Genomic DNA, 23,118 nt, shown 5'->3' on the forward strand with positions numbered 1-23,118 from the left:
CAGAGTATGTACATTGAGGTATTAGGACAAACCTAGTGGGATTGCCACACACTTGTGTGTTTTATTTATTCCAGGAAAATAAAGTCCGGGACATTTGGCACTACCAGTTTCTCAGCTGGCCGGACCATGGCGTGCCGGGAGAGCCCAGTGGGGTGCTCAGCTTCCTGGATGAGATCAACCGAGTGCAGGAGCAAGAGCCCAATGCTGGCCCCATCATTGTGCACGGCAGGTATACATTGGCTGTGGATCAGTGGTGAGGCAAGCCCACATGTATCTGTGATCCTTCATTCCCTCAATTGCCCCCTCCATCCCCTATGAACAGTCTATCTACAGTACTTCTTTTTCACCAGTTCTTTCACTTGCTTTGCCTTTGCTGTGGTTCCTTCTGCCAGTTTGCCTGCTCTGTTTAATACACCGTCTAACCCACCAGAGTACTTCATAGCTACAGTCTGACAATCAAACATTCCTTGTAAGTGTGCAAAGGAGACATTACCATCAAAAATTCACAACCAAGGATTAGACACTAGACAGAGACTAGTGTTTTACAGCACCAACCAACATTTTCCAAATCTTAAACCATCAGAAACATGACATCTATACCTTGGCATGGTACAGTGTCGGTAAAGCCGGTCATTGCTAGGGGTGGGCGGAACTCGCAGAAAATATGCATATCTTGCTGTTTGCACTGCAAATTAGCAACAGTAGCTCAAGCAGCGCTGAAAAATCAGCACAAACAACACCATGTGGTGTGCAAGAGCACACAACCTTTCAAGTTTATTTTGCGCTAACAGGAGAAATGAGCGGGTGCAAGCCTCTCCTGCTGAGAGCCCTGGCACCTAGGTTTTTTTACAAATGAACCCCTGCTGCCTGTGTCCCTCTGTATGTGTTTCTTGCTGCGGTTTTTGAGGAAAGGTTATGTATTTTCTTCATTAATGTTCTCCTGGCACTTTACGTACTTTCCTACACAATCTTAAGATATTTCTGTGGGTTCGACAATGTGGGCTGTAGGCCACACACAGATGCTTCTGTGTTCTCTCTGCTCTTTGGACCTGCCTGTCGTGGTCCTTTTCTGAATCTCCCCTTTTCTGAGCATCCTCTCCTCTCTGGAATGGCCTTAAGTCTGGTAATTCTCTATTCTTTAGAAATTACCTCATGTGGTCATCCACTGCTCACTGAAACTGCCCTGTTCGAGGCATATGAGCTGCAGATAGTACACTGTGCATTAGATCGCCACCTGGTGTTGGGCTCGGATGATTGCAGGTTGTTGTTTTCTTGGAAGAAGTCTTTGTTAGTCCCGATAGGTGACTCCTCCCTTGGACAATACTGCGCATGGGGATCGGCTCCATCCTCAGATTGTTTTTTCCGCCACTGGGTTCGGATGAAAGTTTCTCTGCTCCGGCCAGAAACAGTTTTTCTGCAACTTCGACGCGCAGAACTTCATAAAACAAATAAGACCTGCCTTTGACATCGACTGCGGCACCTTTCGACACCAAAGTTTCCATTCTGGTCATCCAAGTGGGCCTTTGGGCCTATCGACGCCGTGCGGCCTACACCATATGGAAAGGACTCTGTTCCGCAAATGCCCGAAATGTCAAGCAAAGTTCCCACATAGCGACCACCACGAGGTTTGTCACCTCTGTCTGTCGCCGGACCACAACGAGTCGACCTGCACAGCCTGTGCTTCCTTCCGCTCGAAGAAAACCATCCGAGACCGGAGGGCCCGTCGACACGAGATGAGGAGATCGGGCCCAGCACCGGAAGACATCTTCGACGACGAGGCTCCACTCGTTCCCGAAGAGACTCACCGGATCTCCTGATGGTCTCTGAGGCAGATGACTCTGACGACTCCATTCCATCGGGTCAGCGCGTGAGTACTACTGCCCCTGCCACACATACACCCAAACAGAAGGCAAAGGTCAGCACTCCGCCCGCTGGGCCCAGTCGAGACCGATCATCTATTGCAAAAGTTCCGCCTTCAGGCTCGACTCCGAAGAAATCTTCCACGCCTTCCGGTGCCTCGACACCGACCAAGAGTCTTCCGTCGGCTCAGAAAAAATGTCCTCCTCCTTCCGGTGCCTTGTCACCAAGCAAGACTCAGTCGGGACCGAAGCCAAAAGACCCTTCGGCTCCGACACCAAAAGGAGTGCCGACACTGAAACCAAAACCTGTTTCGGTACCGAATCCAAAGGACGCACCGGCTCCGAAGCCGCACACGGTGCCGAAAACCACAGAACCTGATTCTGAGGCCTTCAAGCCCTCGAACATGCCTTCCAAGCCAAAAACGACGCCTTCGATGCCGAAAACTAAGCCACAGGACCCTCTAATACCTCCCAAGGCTAAGGACACCCGGCAACCTACACCGGCACCGAAAACATCAGCGCCTAAGAAGGTTGTGCCTCAAGAGGACCTTTTTCAACCAGATCCTCAACAGAAAAAGATCTTCATCGACCCGAAAACTGGTCATGATGGTGCCACACCACTCCAGAAGGGACCTGCAGCTACACCACCTACTCCTGTGGTAATGTAAATGTGTAAATGTATGTAAATGTATAGGCATTTATATAGCGCACTACTTACCCGGAGGGTCCCAAGGCGCTTCGACCGCTGCGAAACCCTTCCTGGCTTCCCTGAGAGATGGTCCCTTAATGGGTATCTCAAGGGTGAGACCAGGCATCCCCGGCGGTCTGGTGGGGCCGTTAGTGAAGATGAGGCAAGCTAATGCCCAGAGTTGCCGAGTGTGAACGCTGATCAGAGTGGGCACCGAGGCGAGAGAATTATCGAGTCCGCTGACCCTGGTCCAGAAACCTGCCGCGCCGGGAATCGAACCCTGGTCCCGGGCCGTCCTCTGCTCTCGGGTCTGCCGCCTTGTAATGGCTGGATTTTCTGAGTAGGTGGGATCAGCCCCCAGGGGCCCCTCCAACCCAGCCAGAACGTACTCACCTTCCGTCCCCAGGACCACCTATATCCAGGCACCTGGTACCTACCTGAGGATGGGGAACTCGCAATATACAAGCTCATATTATTAAGAACACCACTAAATCTATAGGGATACTAAGAATACTCACTGATTACTAGGGATATCCATACCCTACACCACTCTTATTCACATCAGTTGGTCTCGCGGCCACCCTGACCCAGACCGTTCTACCCTAGGGCAGATCTGACACACAATCTGGTGCGTCTACACACGGGCCTGCAGAACCCAATGCTCCCTTTTCCAAATTGTTCGCGATCCTGCGAAACTACGCGCCAGTATCCTTCCTGGCGTTCTCACTTATTCAAGCCACAATCCGGTGGGTTTCCACGTTGGTATCCCCCCCAACGCTCTCATTAACGCCGCATATCAACGACGACCACATTCCTATGAACACCTATACATATATATATATATATATATTGGGATATTATCTCAGCTGTCTACTCGGGATGAAACTACAATAATGACTTTGAATATAGTTCCAGATTATATAATGTACTCTCTGCTCTTGGCATCAAAGGTTCACTCACTCCCTATTTATGTGATCACCACTTACCTGATTGGGATTACTCATCCATTCACATATCTAGTACTCACCTAGGAGATATGTTTACCTTCAGTGAACAAGAATAGGGGCTACACACCAGTTTGTTATAAACTGGGGATCGTTTATTATAGTAATATAAACATTTATACAAATCTAACAAAGGCCATAGGTAGAACACACCGCTTGAAAGAGAAGGATTACACATAACAGGAACACTCCGCTAAAAGGGAAAAGATTAGACATAAAGTGTAAATGTAGCTAATGTGATGAAAACAATATCACCTGATTAGTGTGAAGTCTTGTTCTAGCTGTCATCTGGGTTCCTCTCTCGTCTGTGCCTTGGCTCATCTCAGGCTCTCTCTCTCTCCTGCACTCTTGGGTACACCTCTGCGCTGATCACTCTGTCTCTGGACTCCTCTCCCCCACACGAACTGTCTCTCCACCTTCCGTCTTCAATCTTAATGGTTCCTGCCGCTCTGATCACCGTTCATTCCACTATCTTATTCACTCTGTCTCTGCGCCAATGTCCAATTCCATCTGCTCCCATAGGTTAATCCACGAGCTCTCCTCTATCTCTTCTAAAAGGCATTACTTCAGACTCCAGCTATTCACACCTCCTCCTGATAAGCAACTGCTTCTGACTGCTTCCTTCAGTTCCAGCTCACTATTCAACTCAGCTCTTAACCCTCTCTCTCTCTCTGCCAACTCCACTCCACTGCTGGACTCTCTGCTGGACTCTCTCCTCGACTGCCCTCTGCTTGACTCCCCTCTGCTTGACTCCCCTCTGCTTGACTCCCCTCTGCTTGACTCTCTCCTCGACTAACTGACTCCGCCTCTGCACTTCACAAATATAGAATGCTGTTTCCTCATGGAAAGTTCCAGCCAGCAGCTTCTTCCCACCAATCCCATGCACCAGGCTCCTTGCGCTAGACGCTCCCACAGTGACCAGTCTGCTTGTTTCGTCTAGAGACCTGAGCCCGGGAACAATTCCTGATTAGATTCAGCTCTGGCCGGTTCTCTCCGGTCCGCTTAGGGCGAACAACAGTTATAACTATAAACATTGCTTTTGCCCTAAAAAGCCTCTCTGCTTCCATCAAGATGGAGTCTCTCTAGCTTTAGGCCTGTAGGCCTGAAAGGGGTGAAATGCTCCTTAGCTCTGTCAGAATACCTACATAAACCATACCAATATGTCTAATATGTCAAAGCCAATAGGCAATAGACAGGTTAAAGTCAAGAATAAAGGCATATTAAGCAGCTATCCTCTTCTAGGTCCGGAAAAAGGGCTTAAAAGGGCCAACACAGGCTAGGAATACCTATACTAGATGCGAGCAAGATTAATGATCTATATCACTGCTAAATAAAGCCAAAAACTCTGCCATCACACGCCTCTAACCAGTGAGCCACACTGCCAAAAAGGTCTGTGCAAACTCTCTGCAATTTTCCTTTCCTGTCTCTCCTCCTTCTCCCATTCCTCCCTATATTTCACCTCAAACCTCTCCTATACAATCTCCATTGTCATCAAATTCACCACAGAATGATGATGAATAGGATTTGGGTGGAGGGGACGGGTAAGGAGACACTGCATACCCAGGAGGCGAGGGCACGTGGAATTTTCCATACACAATACCTGCGTCTGGGTGGGGTTTTCCATACACTGCAAATGAACCTGATGTCCCTGAGGCACCCTCATACCCATCTAAACCTTCTCCTCTTGAGGATACTATTGGGTTTGGCCAGCTGATAAACAGAGCTGCTACATACCATGGTGTCCCCATGCATTCTGAGGCCATTGAGGAAGATTTTCTCTTAGATACTTTTGAGCAGTCTCTGAGATCCGCTCAAATTCTTCCCATGATCAAAGGAGTGATTAAGCATGCTACTGAGGTCTTTAAAGATCCTGTGCGTACCAGAATTTTAAACCCCAGAATTGAAAAGAAATATAGACCTGCACCCTCAGACCCAATCTATATTAAAGGACATCTACCACTAGACTCTTTAGTGGTGTCCAACGCACGTAAAAAAGCAAATTCTCAGACCTCTGGTGAAGCCCCCCCGCCTGACAAGGAATCCAAAATTATTGATGCGTCAGGCAAAAGAATAGCTGCGCAGGCTTCCAATATATGGCGCATAGCTAATACACAAGCCCTCCTCTCTCGTTATGATCGGGCTCACTACAACCAATTGGAGAAGTTGCTTGAGCACCTCCCAGATCAGTACAAAGATCAAGCTACTGACCTCATACAGGAAGGCAAGTTAATATCTAACGCTTCTATCAAATTAGCGCACTAGATGCCGCAGACACAGCATCTAGGGCTGTTAATACCAGTGTCGTTATTAGGAGACATGCGTGGCTACGCATTTCAGGGTTCAAACAAGAAGTACAAACCACCATTTTGAACCAGACGTTTAACCAAAACCAATTATTTGGTCCAGACGTATACACTACCCTTAAAAAAGTTAAAAAAGACACGGGCACTGCCAAGTCTATGGGGGCCTTACAGTCTACCCCAGCTTGAGGCTCCTTTCGTCGCTCCTTTTACAGAGGCGGCTGCAAACAAACTGGAACAGACACTAACACGTCTTTCAAGACACAAACCTCCTCTAACAAGAGTTACTACAGAGAAGGATACAGAGGCAATAATACCAAGGGCAGAGGTAAAGGTAATACCAACATTCGAGCCTCTTCCGCCCCTAAGCAATTACTTCCCTACGCTCCCCCGCAGCATTCCACTCCTGTAGGGGACAGACTAACACAGTTCCTGCCTGTCTGGAACTCTATTACAACTGACAAGTAGGTAAGACAGTTTATCCAACATGGCTACTGCCTAGAACTTACAGCAACCCCTCCACACATACCTCCCAGGCAACGTCCAATGTCTACCGATCATCTAGCGCTGCTTCAGCAAGAGGTTCTGTCCCTTCTACAAAAGGGTGCAATTCAGTTAGTTCCTTTACAGGAACAAGGGGCGGGGGTTTACTCGCTGTACTTTCTAATTCCCAAGAAAGACGGGACCCTGAGACCGATTCTAGACCTCAGGCCCCTCAACCATTACATACAATCAGATCATTTCCATATGATCACTCTGCAACAAGTGCTTCCACTGCTGCACCAGGGAGACTTCCTTGCTACACTAGTTCTGAAAGACGCTTACTTTCACATCCCTATACACCCTGCTCACAGGAAATATCTAAGGTTTGTGCTGGAAGGACAACACTATCAGTTCATAGTCCTTCCATTTGGAGTGAAAACAGCACCAAGAGTATTCACAAAGTGCCTAGCAGTCATAGCAGCACATCTGCGAAGACAACAGATCCATGTCTTCCCTTATCTAGACGATTGGCTCATAAAAGCCAAATCTGCCTGTCAGTGCGTTACACACACACATCAGACGATCCAAACGTTGCACGACTTAGGGTTTACAATAAACTACACCAAGTCTCACCTAGAGCCTTCGCACGTACATCAGTATCTAGGGGCTACAATAGACACGTCTACAGCTCTAGCTTATCCCAGTCCAGCCAGGATACAGAGCATTCAAAGCTTAGTTGCTGTTTTCCAACACCTTTCATCAAAAGGGAGGGAAGAGGAATTGAGGTCCATTCAGTTCCCCTGGGTAGATCACGAAATAATCAACTGTGGGAATGGACACTGGTATCTACAATAACCATTGGTTATTCTTTGACAACCCTCATAGACGCTTGTTGATTCTGATGTAAACTGTGCGGTATATCTTTTCGGCCGCCCCTTGTCAAGCGTCAGTGCATAGTCATTGGGTTGTCAAATAACGTGCTATATGCCTGCCTCACCAGAGGCAACCTCAAGTTAGTGTAGAAGTGTCCAGAAATTGGGGGACAGATCTCAGGAGGTAGTGGGTAGAAAAAACGTTTAAAAAACGGTGACTCCCCAAAAACAAAATTTATTAAAGAAAAGGTGAGTACTGTTGGTTACAAAATAGTGTTATATTGAGTAATCGAGTTACCAGATTACCATATTACTCTTAAAGACAGGTCGACATGTTTCAGCTCACCTGGGCCAAAAGGTCTTCGGAGCTTTCGTCAGGACAAAAACAAAAAACAGGACAAAGAAAATGGGTTTTAAAGTACTCACACAACTTGTGTAGTTTTCATGGAATTGTACGAAGATCTCATATTGAGATTCCTGTGTTATGGGAACAAAACGGCAATTCAAAAAGAACGTTTACATGAAATAATGGCATATAGCGTGCTTACAAAGCTTAAAGCTAAGAGAGAAGAACAATAGTTCTTCAAGTAAGGTGCACCTATTGCGGGCACTAAAGGGGGACGGGGGTCTAGAAGAGTAGAACAAATAGGAGGTTCAGTTCACTGGAGTTAAGGACAATCTTAAGGGTAGGTACGCATTGCGCAGCAACAGGTTTTTTAAGTTTTAGGAAGGTCACAGGTTTCAATAGGTCTAAGGTAGAGCGCTACAGGAAAAGTAGTGCTTGAGTAGCAATATCTCACATACCTTCAATAATAGTTTATTTCTCCACATCAGGTTGCAAAAGAGTCGCTAATAACGAGGTCTTTGCTACGAAGATGAAATAAACAAAAGGTTTTTAAAGGTTAGGGCCTCACAGTGTATACTAGTACCAAAGGTCTAGAGGCGTTTGTTAACGGAGCTAGCCGCCATTCTTACCCGCGTGTAGGAGAGCATTAACTCCTAGTGCTGACTCTGCCCCTGGAAAGTAAGTTGACTTTATGGAAGATTGTCTCTGAGTGGTCGAGGGTGGTAGCTCTGATATGACAATAGACTATTTTTGGCCGTTGGTTTTGTGTAAGTCTTAGTCTCAAGTTTACCGTTTTCAGAGAAGATGGTCAAATCAAGAAAGTCAATGCTCGTGTTGCTGGCGGTGAAGGTGAATTTGAGCCAGCGATCTTTACTATTCAACCATTCTATGAATGTAGTTAGGTCTTGTTTAGTTTTGTGGACCAATACGAATCTCTCCAGTGGAAACTGTTCCTCCGTTCCCACAACACAGGTTTCATATATGTTTCCATTCAATCCTACACTAATGAGTGCACTACCTACCTTCGCAGACCCACCATCTTTAAGTAGGTCTATTCTACCTGGTAACCCCTTTTCTATTTTCCGCTACAAATAGTGAACTCAGTAGGTCCTCCTTACTTTCCAGGGGCAGAGTCAGCACTAGGAGTTAATGCTCTCCTACACGCGGGTAAGAATGGTGGCTAGCTCCGTTAACAAACGCCTCTAGACCTTTGGTACTAGTATACACTGTGAGGCCCTAACCTTTAAAAACCTTTTGTTTATTTCATCTTCGTAGCAAAGACCTCGTTATTAGCGACTCTTTTGCAACCTGATGTGGAGAAATTGACTATTTACGAAGGTATGTGAGATATTGCTACTCAAGCACTACTTTTCCCGTAGCGCTCTACCTTAGACCTGTTGAAACCTGTGACCTTCCTAAAACTTAAAAAACCTGTTGCTGCGCAATGCGTACCTACCCTTAAGATTGTTCTTAACTCCAGTGAACTGAACCTCCTATTTGTTCTACTCTTCTAGACCCCCGTCCCCCTTTAGTGCCCGCAATAGGTGCACCTTACTTGAAGAACTATTGTTCTTCTCTCTTAGCTTTAAGCTTTGTAAGCGCGCTATATGCCATTATTTCATGTAAACGTTCTTTTTGAATTGTCGTTTTGTTCCCATAACACAGGAATCTCAATATGAGATCTTCATACAATTCCATAAAAACTACACTTAAAGTACTTTAAAACCCATTTTCTTTGTCCTGTTTTTTGTTTTTGTCCTGACGAAAGCTCCGAAGACCTTTTGGCCCAGGTGACCTGAAACATGTCGACCTGTCTTTAAGAGTAATATGGTAATCTGGTAACTCGATTGCTCAATATAACACTATTTTTTAACCAACGGTACTCACCTTTTCTTTAATAAATTTTGTTTTTGGGGAGTCACCGTTTTTTAAACGTTTTTTCTACCCACTACCTCCTGAGATCTGTCCCCCAATTTCGGGACACTTCTACACTAACTTGAGGTTGCCTCTGGTGAGGCCGGCATATAGCACATTATTTGACAACCCAATGACTATGCCCTGACGCTTGACAAGGGGCGGACGAAAAGATATACCGCACAGTTTACATCAGAATCAACAAGCGTCTATGAGGGTTGTCAAAGAATAACCAATGGTTATTGTAGATACCAGTGTCCATTCCCACAGTTGATTATTTCGTTTTCCAACACCAACAGTCTCTCCCAGCCAGAGTGTTAATGAAACTCATAGGCATGATGGCATCTTGCATCTTCATAGTTCCACACGCAAGATTGCAAATACGTCCGTTACAAGAGTGTCTAGCACGACAGTGGAACCAAGCTCATGGTCAACTAACAGACCTGGTGTTGGTGGACAGCCGCACACATCGCTCTCTGCAGTGGTGGAACACCAAAAACCTGACAAAGGGGCGGCCGTTCCTAGAGCCAGTTTCACAAGTAGTGCTCATAACAGACGCATCCCTCACAGGATGAGGAGCCCATCCCCTACAACATACCACTCAGGGTCAATGGACCGCTCAACAGCAGCTACTCCATATCAACCATCTCGAGCTGCTAGCGATATTCCTAGCACTCAAGTCCTTCCAACTTCACGTGCAAGGCAAAGCTGTCCTCATCTGGACAGGCAATATGACAGCCATGTACTATATTCAAAAACAGGGGGGACACACTCTCTGCAACTGCCCCAGCTTGCACAAGACATTTGGAGATGGGCCATTCCTCAAAACATACATCTGTTAGCTGAAGACCTTCCAGGAGTTCACAATCAGATAGCAGATCTGTTGAGTCGGCAATCACAACAGATTCACAAATGGGAATTGCATCCACAAGTTCTTCAGCCATTCTTCCAACAGTGGGGTCATCCACACATAGACCTGTTTGCCACCCACGAAAATACAAAATGCCCTGCCTTCGCCACCAGGTTTCCACACCCACTGTCCGAAGGCAATGCGATGTGGATGAACTGGTCAGGCAGATTTGCGTACGCTTGTCCGCCTCTCCCACTAATTCCATTAGTGGTGCGCAAGCTCAGACAACAGTCTCTCAAACTATTCCTTGTAACTCCCACGTGGGCACTCCAACTGTGGCTCACCACGCTATTGGAACTCTCTCTAGTTCCACACCAAAAGTTGCAGCTCACTCCATCTCTGTTAACACAGAACCATGGCGAAATCAGGCACCCAGACCCGCACTAACTGAATCTAGCGATCTGGCTCCTGAAGTCTTAGAGTTTGGGTACTTAAACCTACCATCAGACTGTATGGCCATTATTAAAGAAGCCAGGAAACTCACTACTAGAGCGTGTTACGCTGCTAAATGGAAAAGATTTGCAATCTATTGCACAAATAATCAAATAGACCCCCTGGATGCTTCCATCCAGAATATCATTTGTTACCTTCTACATTTACAAAGGTCTAATTTGGCATATTCTTCCATATGCCTGCATCTTGCAGCAATTACAGCTTATTTACAGAACAGACAACATCTGTCTCTCTTCAGAGTTCCCGCGATTAAAGCGTTCATGGAAGGCTTAAAAAGGATAATCCCACCCAGGTTGCCTCCTTCCTCTGTGTGGAACCTAAATCTTGTCCTTACCAGACTCATGGGACCCCCTTTCGAGCCCCTACATAGATGCGAGCTGCAATTCCTAACATAGAAAACTGCTTTCCTTGTTGCTATCACCTCTCTCAGAAGAGTAAGTGAAATACAAGCTTTCACTATACAAGAACCATTTTTTCAAATACATCCTAACAAAGTGGTTCTTCGGTCTAATCCAAAATTTCTCCCAAAAGTCGTCACTCCTTTTCACCTCAATTAGTCTGTTGAGCTACCTGTGTTTTTCCAAAACCCAGACTCGGTAGCAGAAAGGGCTTTACAGACCCTAGACGTTAAAAGAGCTCTACTCTACTATATCGACAGGACTAAATAATTTCGAAAAACTAAACAACTGTTTGTCGCTTTCTCTCCTCCGCACAAAGGCAACCCCATCTCTAAAGGCGGGATTGCACAGTGGATTGTAAAGTGTATACAAATATGCTATATAAAGGCTAAACGTACACTAACAGTTCCTCCTATAGCGCACTCCACTCACAAAATAGGAGCCTCTATGGCTTTCTTAGGAAATATACCACTAGAGGACATATGCAAGGCAGCAACATGGTCTACACCACACACCTTCACTAAACACTATTGTGTTGATGTGCAAGCCAAGCAGCAAGCTGCGGTAGGCCAAGCTGTCCTTAGAACTCTCTTTCAAACTACTGCAATGGATACAGGTGACCACCGCTAGAGGGGATACTGCTGCACAATCGATGCACAGTGTACTATCTGCAGCTCATATGCCTCGAACGGAAAATGCTACTTACCAGTATGCATCTGTTCTTGGCATGTAGAGCTGCAGAGTAGTACACGCCCTCCCGCCTCCCCAGGACTTGTATCCGTTCCAGTTTTCATCTTACTTAGATGCATACGCATGGACATCCTTCTTTTCTTTCCTTCTACTGACTCCATCTTTTCCCATCATGGTGAAAAACAATCTGAGGATGGAGCCGATGCCCATGCGCAGTATTGTCCAAGGGAGGAGTCCCCTATCAGGACTAACAAAGACTTCTTCCAAGAAGACAACAACCTGCAATCATCCGAGCCCAACACCAGGTGGCGATCTAATGCACAGTGTACTACTCTGCAGCTCTACATGCCAAGAACAGATGCATACTGGTAAGTAGCATTTTCCTTCTTGATCATTCTTGGGAACAGCCATCTTCTGCTCATCCTCTCCTCATCCTCTCCTCTCCTCTCTGGACCTGCCCTCGCCTCGTCGTCTTTTTCTCGCTTGATCTGCCATTGCCTGTCATCTTCTGCTCTCTTGACCTGCCCTTGCCCGGCCAATCTCTTCAAGGTCAGGCTATGCTTTCACTGTGGCCTGGTTTTCCGCATCTTCCTTCTCTCTATCCTACATATGGTACACGATTTCTTTATGTCTCCCTATTCCCCTAATTTGCCAAGTTGCCTCTCTTCCATTAACTCCTGAGCATTGAGCATCTACTCTCTTGCCACACTTGAGTGGTAGTCTCTTCTTCCACGCCTGTCCTTCACGTGCCCATTTATTTTCCTCGCAACTTTTCCATTTTTTCTCTGCATTTAACAGAAATTAGGTCTTTCAGTTATACAGAGTCCGCTCTTATTCGCCTTTCATGCACCTAGAGTCTTGATCCTTACCAGGGTTCTCTAAAGTCGGTCCTGGAGGACCGGATCCATGCCAGATTTTAAGATAACTACATTTATCTTAATGGGGATATGCTAAAAATCTGACATGGATCCGGCCCTACAGGACCAACTTTGGAGAACCCTGATCTTTACTCTTATTTCCATTCATAAAAATAACCTTTATTTTTCAACCCTGCTCTTGTCTAATAAAACAAAGGCCTTAAAAGTGTCTCCTGCCTCTCACCATGTGTGCTCATCTCCTGCTTATGTTGACATACATTCTGTTTGTATGTACCACTGCTTACTGTCTATAAAGAGAAACAGTGCTTTCCCCAGATGTTTGGTTAAAATTGAACTCTGTCGCTTGGATCCCCTTCCGATCCTAACCTTTCTCCAACCCCGGGAGCCCACCACACGATGTTTGCAGACGCGATGTCTTTTATTGTTTTCAAGCTTAACTTGTAAAATAGTAGATATAGGGTCCCAAACCTTTTATTAGTACTCCGACGCCAGTGCTACCAAATGCTGTGGTTGTGGAATACTAAGGCTGCCTAGTCTTGAATCCAACACATGCCACTTTCTTCATCCTCCCTACACCTCCTGTCTTTTTATCTCACTCCTGCAGGTTCTTTTCACCCCTACTCTCTGCTTTTGTCACTGCTTTCCATCTTTATGTTCCTTATTCTTTTTTTATTATCTGTGTGTTTTTCTCACTTGCTATGGGCCAAAATCTGATCATTAAATATACGTTCCGGTCCCTAAAATTAAGTAACACCTGCAAGCACCAGCAACAATTAAGCACCGGTTTCCCTGTATACCCATCAGCTCTGATGTTCAAGGCGTGTGCAACAAGTTATCCAAGTGGTCTCTAAGCTTTTCAGTGTGATGTCTACCCTCATAAAATAATATGGATGGGCTCCCCAAATGGCTTAAAAACAGTGCTTAATTTGTGCCAGTGGTTTCCAGTGCTCACCACCGGCACTTTATTGTCAATACATGCACAACAAGGCGTAGCACACTGCACACCCACAAACACCCAAGATCATGTCCCAGATCCCCAGATCCACTGTATCTATCAGGAGTATCATTTCTCCAGGAAAGATCATCATGGCCGGAGCTTGCGACAGTTTGCCACAAAGTGGCGCTCTCTAGCTAATTTAGAGATGACCATAACAACAGTTAATTAATAATTCAATATACATTAAAAATACTATCACCTGCCGCCCAAGCCATTCTTACAGCTTTGTGGGTCTGAAATAGTCTGAGCTGTCACACTTGTAGGAGTGCGATGCTTAGTAGCTGTGTTGTGACTATAATTGGCAGCGCTGGCAGGGGCAATTTGTGACGCTAGCTACAATGGCCCCCTGATGAGAGCCCTGGCACTTCATCTTTTTTTTAATAAATTAAGCACAGCTTAAAACTACTATCATGAATTGGTAAATAAAGCAAGCCCGCTTACCAATAGGGGACATTATAGAGGGGTTATCTTCCAAGAAAGGTAGATCGAAAACTGATATTCTGTATTCTGTAGTGCGTTTCTGTTTATCACAGCGCACGTATGCAAAGCATGCAAGTCCAACATTTCACTTGAGATTTGAGCGGGGGCTAATTCAAAGAGGTCTAGAACCAGACTATCATGGCCTAAATATTGTCTGACAATAATATTGCTTCCAAAATATAGTTTACAAAACCATCGTTCCATTGAAGCTAATCATGGAAAATATATATCCAATGGAGTTCTATTACTGAAATCTAGGTCTTGATATTTATCTTAGCAATATGTTAGTTCTGACTTATAATTATTTAAAGAAAAAACACATGTACTATATTCTGTGCTAATTTTTTCCTACAATAAATCCATATGTCAAAATAAGGAAAATAATGTGAGCAAAGGAGCCAAAATGTTGAAGAGACTCCAGAGGACAGGGGTGTACATATATATACTTATTGACTGTAACATATTGACAATTTAAAAATATCACCTGATTAGTTCCGTTCTGTCCAGTTTCCCTTTTAAAAAGCATAAGTGAATGCATTAGTGAAATGCTAAAGCAGTTTAGCCATTATTTAGAAATGTGTTAATAAATGGAGCAAATAGTGTATTTCACAGCCCTGGCTAAAAATCCATATGTGTCCAATGCGGTTCTACAATACGCTAATGGATGTGGTTCCAAAACTGTATCTATCAGGAGTATCATTTCTACAGGAAAGACCATCATGCGCGAAAAAAGTATTTGCTGCAAAAAGAAATAATGAGTTAATGGAATGAAACCTCCATTTGGCTTAAACGCACTGTTGCAACAGCTAAGCAATGTCTTACTTTAAATGTGATTTAAGGTAAACTAGTGAGTGATATGAGAAAATGTTTCCTTGTTTTCCCTTATGTAGTATCATGTGTATAGATCCCCGCTCTTCTTCCCTTTGACTTGTAACACCCACCCCCAGCGAGAACACACCTCTGATCAAAGGTCTCACTGATGCAGCAATTGAGAGAAAGCTGGGACCCCTCTCTTACCTTTCGTCAATCCCCGATTTGTTTATCAGCTCGAAGCTGGTCTGGTGTACCCAGGGAGTTGTTAAAGACCAGTCTTGAGTCTTCTTGTAAAGGGGAAGACATAACTTTAGTCAACTTCCTTGCCAGCGTCTTATGTCCTTTGGCATCTCTTTGCACCACTAACCTATCCTGTTCCACTGTGATGACCTTCAATGCCCTATGCATAAAGAAGATCCTGTTTTGTCCCTTTGTCATGATACCCCCACTACAGATACTCAAAGCTGCTGACAGTGGCAAGTACGGAAATGGTTTGTAACTCTGGCTTGAGCCTTCTTTCATGTCATACTTCTCTGCCTCTCTGTTAATCACCACCATTCTTTTTTTGTATGCCTCTCTACATCTGAAATGCTTTCCCATCACACTCTGACTTTTGACTCCCTCCCCTGCAGCGCCGGGATTGGCCGGACGGGCGCCATCATTGTGATTGACATGCTGATGGATATGATCAACACCACAGGTAACTGACATGTTTCTGCCTGTAATCAGACTGCATCAGGAGTTGAGCAGCTCATCAGTCCAAGTGTGCTGCCCTTTTGAAAGAACCCTGCAAGAAGAGAGTTGTGTTTTCAGCTCTGTTTGCTTTTCTTAAAGCAGTTTTCAATGCTGTGGCATAGGCCAGTGTAAATTCCAAATTGCGCAGCACTATCAGTCAAAATGTATTGTGCTATGAGGCTTACTCTAACACAGCATTTATCTTAAGACAAATATTTCATACATTAGTGACAAGGGGCTCATATTGTTCTCTTAAACTGCTTCTTCCGTTATTCTCCATAGTAACTCTGGGGATTGAGTACCTGCTACACAGATAAGAATGTAACATACCGTTTATCATTTCAGAAGTCTATTAAAGGACTACCATTGACTTATTTAATGATAAGGCATGTTATTTAGTACCCAAATAGAACATTTAAATCAACTGTGTGCGCAATATAAATGATCATTACAGTTGTGCAGTGTGTACTTTGTGTGCAGGCCGAATACAAGGGTTCATATTCATGCACACGAGTTATGATAAGAAGCCAGGTTTTAAGTTTAATGTTTAACTATATGTCTAAGACCACAGAATGTAGAAAGAAAAACTTAGCTGGTGATCTAAAGTTCGGCAGTGCACATTGTTTCCACCTGCAAGTTTTTGCCCTTCACCCATATGTGGCAAAACATACAACTTTGCAACTTTCTTGAAGTTGAAGTGTTTCAGAGTACTCCACAATTGTTGCAAATAACAAAATTGTACTCGCCTCTGATGTTGTAGGCTCTTTCAAAGCTTCATCGCAAGCCAATCTCTGTTTCACACACCTGATGCCCACGTCATTATTTTCTTCTTTGCCTCCTCCATACTGCCTGTCCGCGTCCAGGCCTGAACTGTGACATTGACATCCAGAAGACAATCCAGATGGTCCGGGAGCAGCGTTCTGGAATGGTGCAGACCGAGGCTCAGTACCGGTTCATCTACATGGCGATCAGTCAGTTCATCGATACCGAAAAGCAGAAGCTCGAGGCCATGCAGGTACCATGGGCTGAAGTGAGCAGAATTCACTTCTTTGGCTGACTGGGTGACAGCAGAACCAATGAGAGATGAGTACGGACCATGAACCACTGGGAGATGGGTATAAACAGACAAACTCTAGGAGATGGGTATAGAAAGACTGAAACTCTAGGAGATGGGTATGGATAAACTGAGACTCTGGAAGTTTGGGTATAGATAGACTGAAACTCTGGGAGATGGGTATGGATAAACTGAGACTCTGGGAAAGGGGTACAGATAGACTGAACCTCTGGGAGATGGGTATGGATACACTGAGACTCTGGGAGTTTGGGTATAGATAGACTGAAACTCTGGGAGATGGGTATAGATAGACTGAATCTCTAGGAGATGGGTATGGATAAACTGATACTCTGGGAAAGGGGTACAGATAGACCGAAACTCTGGGAGATGGGTATAGATAAACAAACTCTGGGAGATGGGTATAGATGGACTGAAACGCTGGGAGGTGGGTATAGATAAACAAACTCTGGGAGATGGGTATATATGGACTGAAATTCTGGGAGAGGGGTTTAGATGGACTGAAATTCTGGGAGAGGGGTATAAAAACGGAAACTCTGGGAAATTGGTATAGATAGACCTGAAACACTTGGAGATAGGTATAGATAGACTGAAACACTTGGAGATAGGTATAGATAGACTGAAACACTTGGAGATAGGTATAGATAGACTGAAACACTTGGAGATAGGTATAGATAGACTGAAACACTTGGAGATAGGTATAGATAGACTGAAACTCTGGAAGATGAGTATAGAAACCTGAAACTCTGGGAGAGGGGTTTAGATGGAGTGAAACTCTGGAAGATGAGTATAGAAACCTGAAACCTTGAGAGAGGGGTTTAGATGGAGTGAAACTCTGGAAGATGAGTATAGAAACCTGAAACTCTGGGAGAGGGGTTTAGATGGAGTGAAACTCTGGAAGAAGAGTATAGAAACCTGAAACTCTGGGAGAGGGGTTTAGATGGAGTGAAACTCTGGAAGATGAGTATAGAAACCTGAAACTCTGGGAGAGGGGTTTAGATGGAGTGAAACTCTGGAAGATGAGTATAGAAACCTGAAACTCTGGGAGAGGGGTTTAGATCAACTGAATATCTTGGAGATGGGTACAGGCAGCCTAAACCATTGTGAGATTGATACAGACATACTCAGATACTAGGTGATGGTTATAAACGGATTTAACCCCTAGGGAATGGGCATGGGCTAGACTTATGTGAGCTAGTTGGAGGCATAACCATTTCAGGACTGATACGTTCATACGCCTCACTGAGCTTGGAGTAAATTAAAGTCTGTGAGGTAAGTATGGGCAGTGAAAACCACTTCGAGCCAGGTGCAGACAGAGTCACTGCCAAGTGGGTGCAGAGTGAACCACTGGAAAATGGATATAGAGAGAGCTACTTTGAGACTGGTGCAGACAGAAACACTATGAAATGGGTGCTGATGTTGAGATGTGCAGTGATGGGTACCACCAGAGACACTGTGACATGACTAAGGGCAGTGAAGTCCAGAGGGATACAGAGTGGACCAATGGGAGATGGGTAAAGACAGAACACAATGAGATGGATACTAAGCAAATTACTGTGGGATTGGTAGAGGCTGAGGAAAGGGCTTCTAGGCATCTACGTTTATGACCCCTATATGACCGCGCAGACAAAACAAACCTGAGAAGGACAAACGTCGAACCACAGTGAGGCAGTGTCAACAGAACTCATGCAAGGTGGACTCAGACAAGATATGGGTTAGACGGGCACCAAGAGAATATTTATAGAATGGGCAAAGATGAAAGCACAATGAAAGAGTAATGACAGAACTACCGTGATATTGGCACAAATAGGACCACAGCAAGATGGGTGCTGACAAAACATTCCTGTGAGAGTGATAAAGGCAGCAGTGGGCACAGAGGGGACCACTGGGACATGGGCACAGGCAGGACCACAGTGCGGTGCGAACAGATGGTGAGAAACGCTGAGATGTGTATAGTGAAAAGCAATTTGAGAATATTTTGCTGCACACATATATAGTCAATCCGAACCAATATGAAACTCCACAGAGAGATGGACATACCTCCATCTCTGTGCATGATGATAGGGGGCATATTATGACGCTTTAATGATCCTTGCAGTTTTACTCTTCTCCTCATATTTTTTGTTTTGCAGAAAACTACAGAATCTCAGTACGGTAACATCCAGCGAATTCAAGGGGCTAAGAACACACACACAGAAGCTACACGCAAGTCCTCGAAGTAAGTAACTCCTGCATCGCTTAAGTAGCTCCTGCATCACTATCCATATTAAATATTTGTGTATCTTCTGTCACCGGTGCCCCTCTCCCATGAACCACTTTCTCTTCAGTATCTCTACGATGCTCCTCTGAGCACCGACAGTATTTATCACAACTCTTCCCTCACTAAGATTGTTCCTGACACTTCTCTTTCCTATTTTTAGGCAGAAAGATGAGGCCATGATCTATGATAACCTCCATGCCACATGGGGGAAGAAAGATGACGAGTCAAAGGAGCAGAAATCGACGGAGCGGGAGAAGCAGTAGTAGTGATATTTGCTTTAATCAACAGATACATCATCAAAGCAAGTACAAGGAATGGTCATAGACCCATATGTAACAAAAATAATTTCAAACTGTCCGTTAGAACAATAACATTAAATAAACAGTTAAAACACCAGAGTGTAAAATATCTTAAAATCCTAGGTACATTTACAGTTCATTGTACTGTTTGACGCGTGGTTACAGATAAATGCATTAGCATCATGTCAGACCCTTACCATACAAACTCCTCACATCTGATAAACTGAGGGTCGAATCTGAAGTTCAAATAGCAAGACTGAAAAAAATTACAGTCCGTTGCCCTGCAGAAATTGCCTGAGATCTAATGGCCAATACCCATCCCAAATATTTTGCTAAGTCAATGACATTAGATGTTAATGTTTCGGGCTCAGTAATCTTAGCTCAGCGTCATTTATTCTAATGCCCAGAGATCTGCAGATTGAAGACCGCCACATTCGGCGCGGAGCAGTGTAAGCTGGGCAGACAAACGGCAAGTGAGCCACGACTCCAATTGGGCATGGCAGATGGGACAAGATTTGTCACCTAGTAAATCCCATCTTGATGTAAGTAACCTTACTGGTAATGAACCTACCCTGAATTGGAAGTATAACTCCCTATCATGTGGCTTGGTTATGATATCCCAGTATAGTTCCAGCTTTGGAGATGACTTTACATCTAAAAAGTGACCTGTGAGTGAGGAAGAGTCACTATTCATATAGGTCTTATGGGTCACCCAGTCCCGAAACATACCTCTCAAAAATGCTTTAGGGGGCAACTGGGTACTCACTAGGTTCTCCCATAGTGTTACCATGCCAATACTTGTTAACCCCTTCCGTGCGGGGGTAATTTCCCCGCTGTGCTGGGGGGCGCACGCAGCGCCCCGGTGCTCATGACTCGTCATGAGGCACGGCACTCATGACCACATCCATTTCCGTGGAACGCTCAGCACAGCAGGGGAATTATCCCCACGTCTGAGCGTTCCACGACTCATGACGAGCTGAGCTCGTCATAAGCACCTTAGCGCCGTGCCTCATGACGAGCTCAGCTCGTCATGAGCATGGAAGAGGTTAAGGTGTCTCTGACTTCCTGCAGCCATTTTATTTTGTTGTGGCAGTCTGGTCTAATTAGGTCCTTAAGGCCTCCAACATAAGATGCCAATTCCTGTTTTGACGAGATTCTCCGCCAATATAGTAAGGGGCGCAGTCTGGCTATATCAATCAATCAATCAATCAATCAGTGACACTTATAAAGCGCGCTACATACCCGTGGGGTCTCAAGGCGCTGGGGGGGGGGGAGCCGCTACTGCTCGAACATCCAGGTCTTCAGCTTCTTCCTGAAGGAGAGGTGGTCTTGGGTCAGGCGCAGGTCGGTCGGGAGGGAGTTCCAGGTCTTGGCGGCCAGGTGGGAGAAGGACCTTCCTCCTGTAGTCGCTCTTCGGATGCGGGGGACGGCGGCGAGGGCGTGGTTGGCTGATCGGAGGTGGCGTTTGGGAGCGTAGAAGTTGACTCGGCTGTTGAGGTAGCTCGGGCCTTGGTCGTGTAGGGCTTTGTGTGCGTGGGTGAGGAGGCGGAAGGTGATTCTTTTGTTGACGGGGAGCCAGTGAAGGTCTCGCAGATGTCCGGAGATGTGGCTGGTTCGTGGGCTATATCGACCAACGCCTTCCTACCTAAGTCATAAAGCAATGGGCGTACTGGGGTGCTTTGTGGAAGGTTAGTAATTTTACACAATAACCTATTTTCTGTTGGGGTTAATAAGGAGAGATTCTCAAACCCCCAGACCTCCGCCCGATATGAAGCGGAATTGACAACTTTCATATTATATATTTGCAGGACTGGGCTAACTGGTTTTGTAAGGGATGCATTGAACTCAGTTTGCAGGGTTCCAGCCAGTTGTCAGTGCTTCACCGTATCTATGTCAAGTTGCCGGTTCCACCTCATGTTCTTCTACATGATAAACCCCAGATATGTGAAATCGGTTACCTGTTCTAAGGGCCGCTTATTCAGCACTATGCCTCCTCTGAATGATCTATGGGGATTAAAAGACATACATTTTGTTTTTGACACATTGATTTCCAGGTCCCGTAGCTGGCAAAACTCTTCAAAGAGTGACAGGGCTTGTTGGAGTCCGCTCGGCGTTTTAGCGATAATCAACGTGTCATCTGCGAACATTAAAATGAGGACTCTAACACCGGCTAAAGCAGGGGCATTAGTAGGGGTAGATTCCAGAAATTTTGCAATCCCGTTGATGAACAGAGAAAAGAGTGTTGGTGCCATTACGCAACCTTGCTGCACAGCTATTTCTGCAGGAAAGGGATTTGTAACATTACCCAGTAGGCCCTATCTAATTTTGGCATAGTTACCCTCATGAAGTCTGACAATGAGGGACAATAATTCGGGTAGCATCCCCATCTCTCGCAGTACTACCCATCATTTTTTACTGGAGACGAGGTCGAAGGCTGACTTAAGGTCCACGAAGGCAGCGTATAAGCTGCCCTTGTCCAGGACCACCGTCTTCCAATATAGCAAAATGAAACGAAATACCTGATTAATAGTACTGGTAGGAGCCCGGAAACCTGCCTGAAGTGGAGATAGAATACCCTGCTCATCTACTCAATCCTGGACCTTATTTAGGACAAGCCGTCCCATAATCTTTAGGAGGGAATCTATTAGGCTAATTGGCCTGTAGTTTCCAGGGTGAGAATTGTCCCCCTTTTTGAAGACTGGGATTATCTAGCCCCTTTCCATGAATCTGAGACTGGAGCCCCTTTGGCAATTTCATTTGCCAGTAACATAATATAACGATACCATTTGGGCTTATCAGTGAGAAATATGTCAGCCGAGATCCCATCAGAGCCCAGTGCATTACCTCCCATTACAGCTCCCAGCGCAAGGCTGACGTCTGCCTCGTCAAACCCGGACCGTGATAGTAAGAATATGGAGGCTCTACCACCTCACTATCATATAGACTACTAGCATATTGCAATATAAAATGAGTGACCCGTTGGCCCTGACTTACATAGTTTTGTGGCTGAGATGGCTGACCACATCTGTCCCACTTTGCAATATTCCAAAATTGTTTAGCACTTTTGCTTTTGCATGCCTGTTTGAGGTCCTGCCATCTGTTCTCATCCCATATTTTCTAGGCCTTCTACTGAGCTCTCTTGTAGGTTTGCCTTGCAAGTTGTACTTCACTGGGGTCCCCTTCTCTAATTGCGTCCCCTTGCGATCTGCGCCTCTTTGCAATCGTCGTTAAACCATTTGCAAGTTTTCTTAGGGTGAGTACCCCTAGTCTTCTATTGCTTAACAAAATAAGTGCGGAGCCAGGCAAAGAATTTGTCATGGATTACAATTACAGGCTCAGAAGTTACAGATTGGCCACGAGTGCTTCCATCTGTACAATTACACTATTAGGGGGTCATTATGATTGCGGTTATTTCCGCATCCTCGGGGCCGGCGGAAGCCACCGCCGGCTCCGAGGATGCGGAAAAACCGCAGCGGACTGACCAAAGACCCACCGCCAGATTAGGATGGCTGGTGGGTCCTGGTTTCCGTCCGCAGCTTTTCCGCCACGGTCGGAATACAACCGCGGCGGAAAAGCTCTAATATGGTGACGGTGTCTTCCAGACACCGTCCACCATATTAGGATGGCCAGTAAATTACGCTTTTCCGCGGCGGGTTTTCCGCCGTGG

At 45.4% G+C, this 23,118-nt stretch overlaps 1 protein-coding gene across 1 annotated transcript in view; it reads left to right on the forward strand.

Moving 5' to 3' along the window:
* The window catches only part of LOC147706435 (tyrosine-protein phosphatase non-receptor type 6-like), a 315,590-nt gene that overhangs the window by 286,951 nt on the left and 5,521 nt on the right, over positions 1-23,118 (forward strand). The window contains exons 13-17 of the mRNA XM_086932941.1: positions 75-229; positions 15,718-15,785; positions 16,684-16,835; positions 19,025-19,110; positions 19,313-19,453. Coding sequence (XP_086789067.1) covers positions 75-229; positions 15,718-15,785; positions 16,684-16,835; positions 19,025-19,110; positions 19,313-19,415 — 564 coding nt within the window. The 3' untranslated portion in view covers positions 19,416-19,453. The remainder of the gene's footprint in view (positions 1-74; positions 230-15,717; positions 15,786-16,683; positions 16,836-19,024; positions 19,111-19,312; positions 19,454-23,118) is intronic.

The sequence above is a fragment of the Lissotriton vulgaris genome, chromosome 7, assembly GCF_964263255.1.
Source record: "Lissotriton vulgaris chromosome 7, aLisVul1.2, whole genome shotgun sequence".
Lineage (NCBI taxonomy): Eukaryota > Metazoa > Chordata > Amphibia > Caudata > Salamandridae > Lissotriton > Lissotriton vulgaris.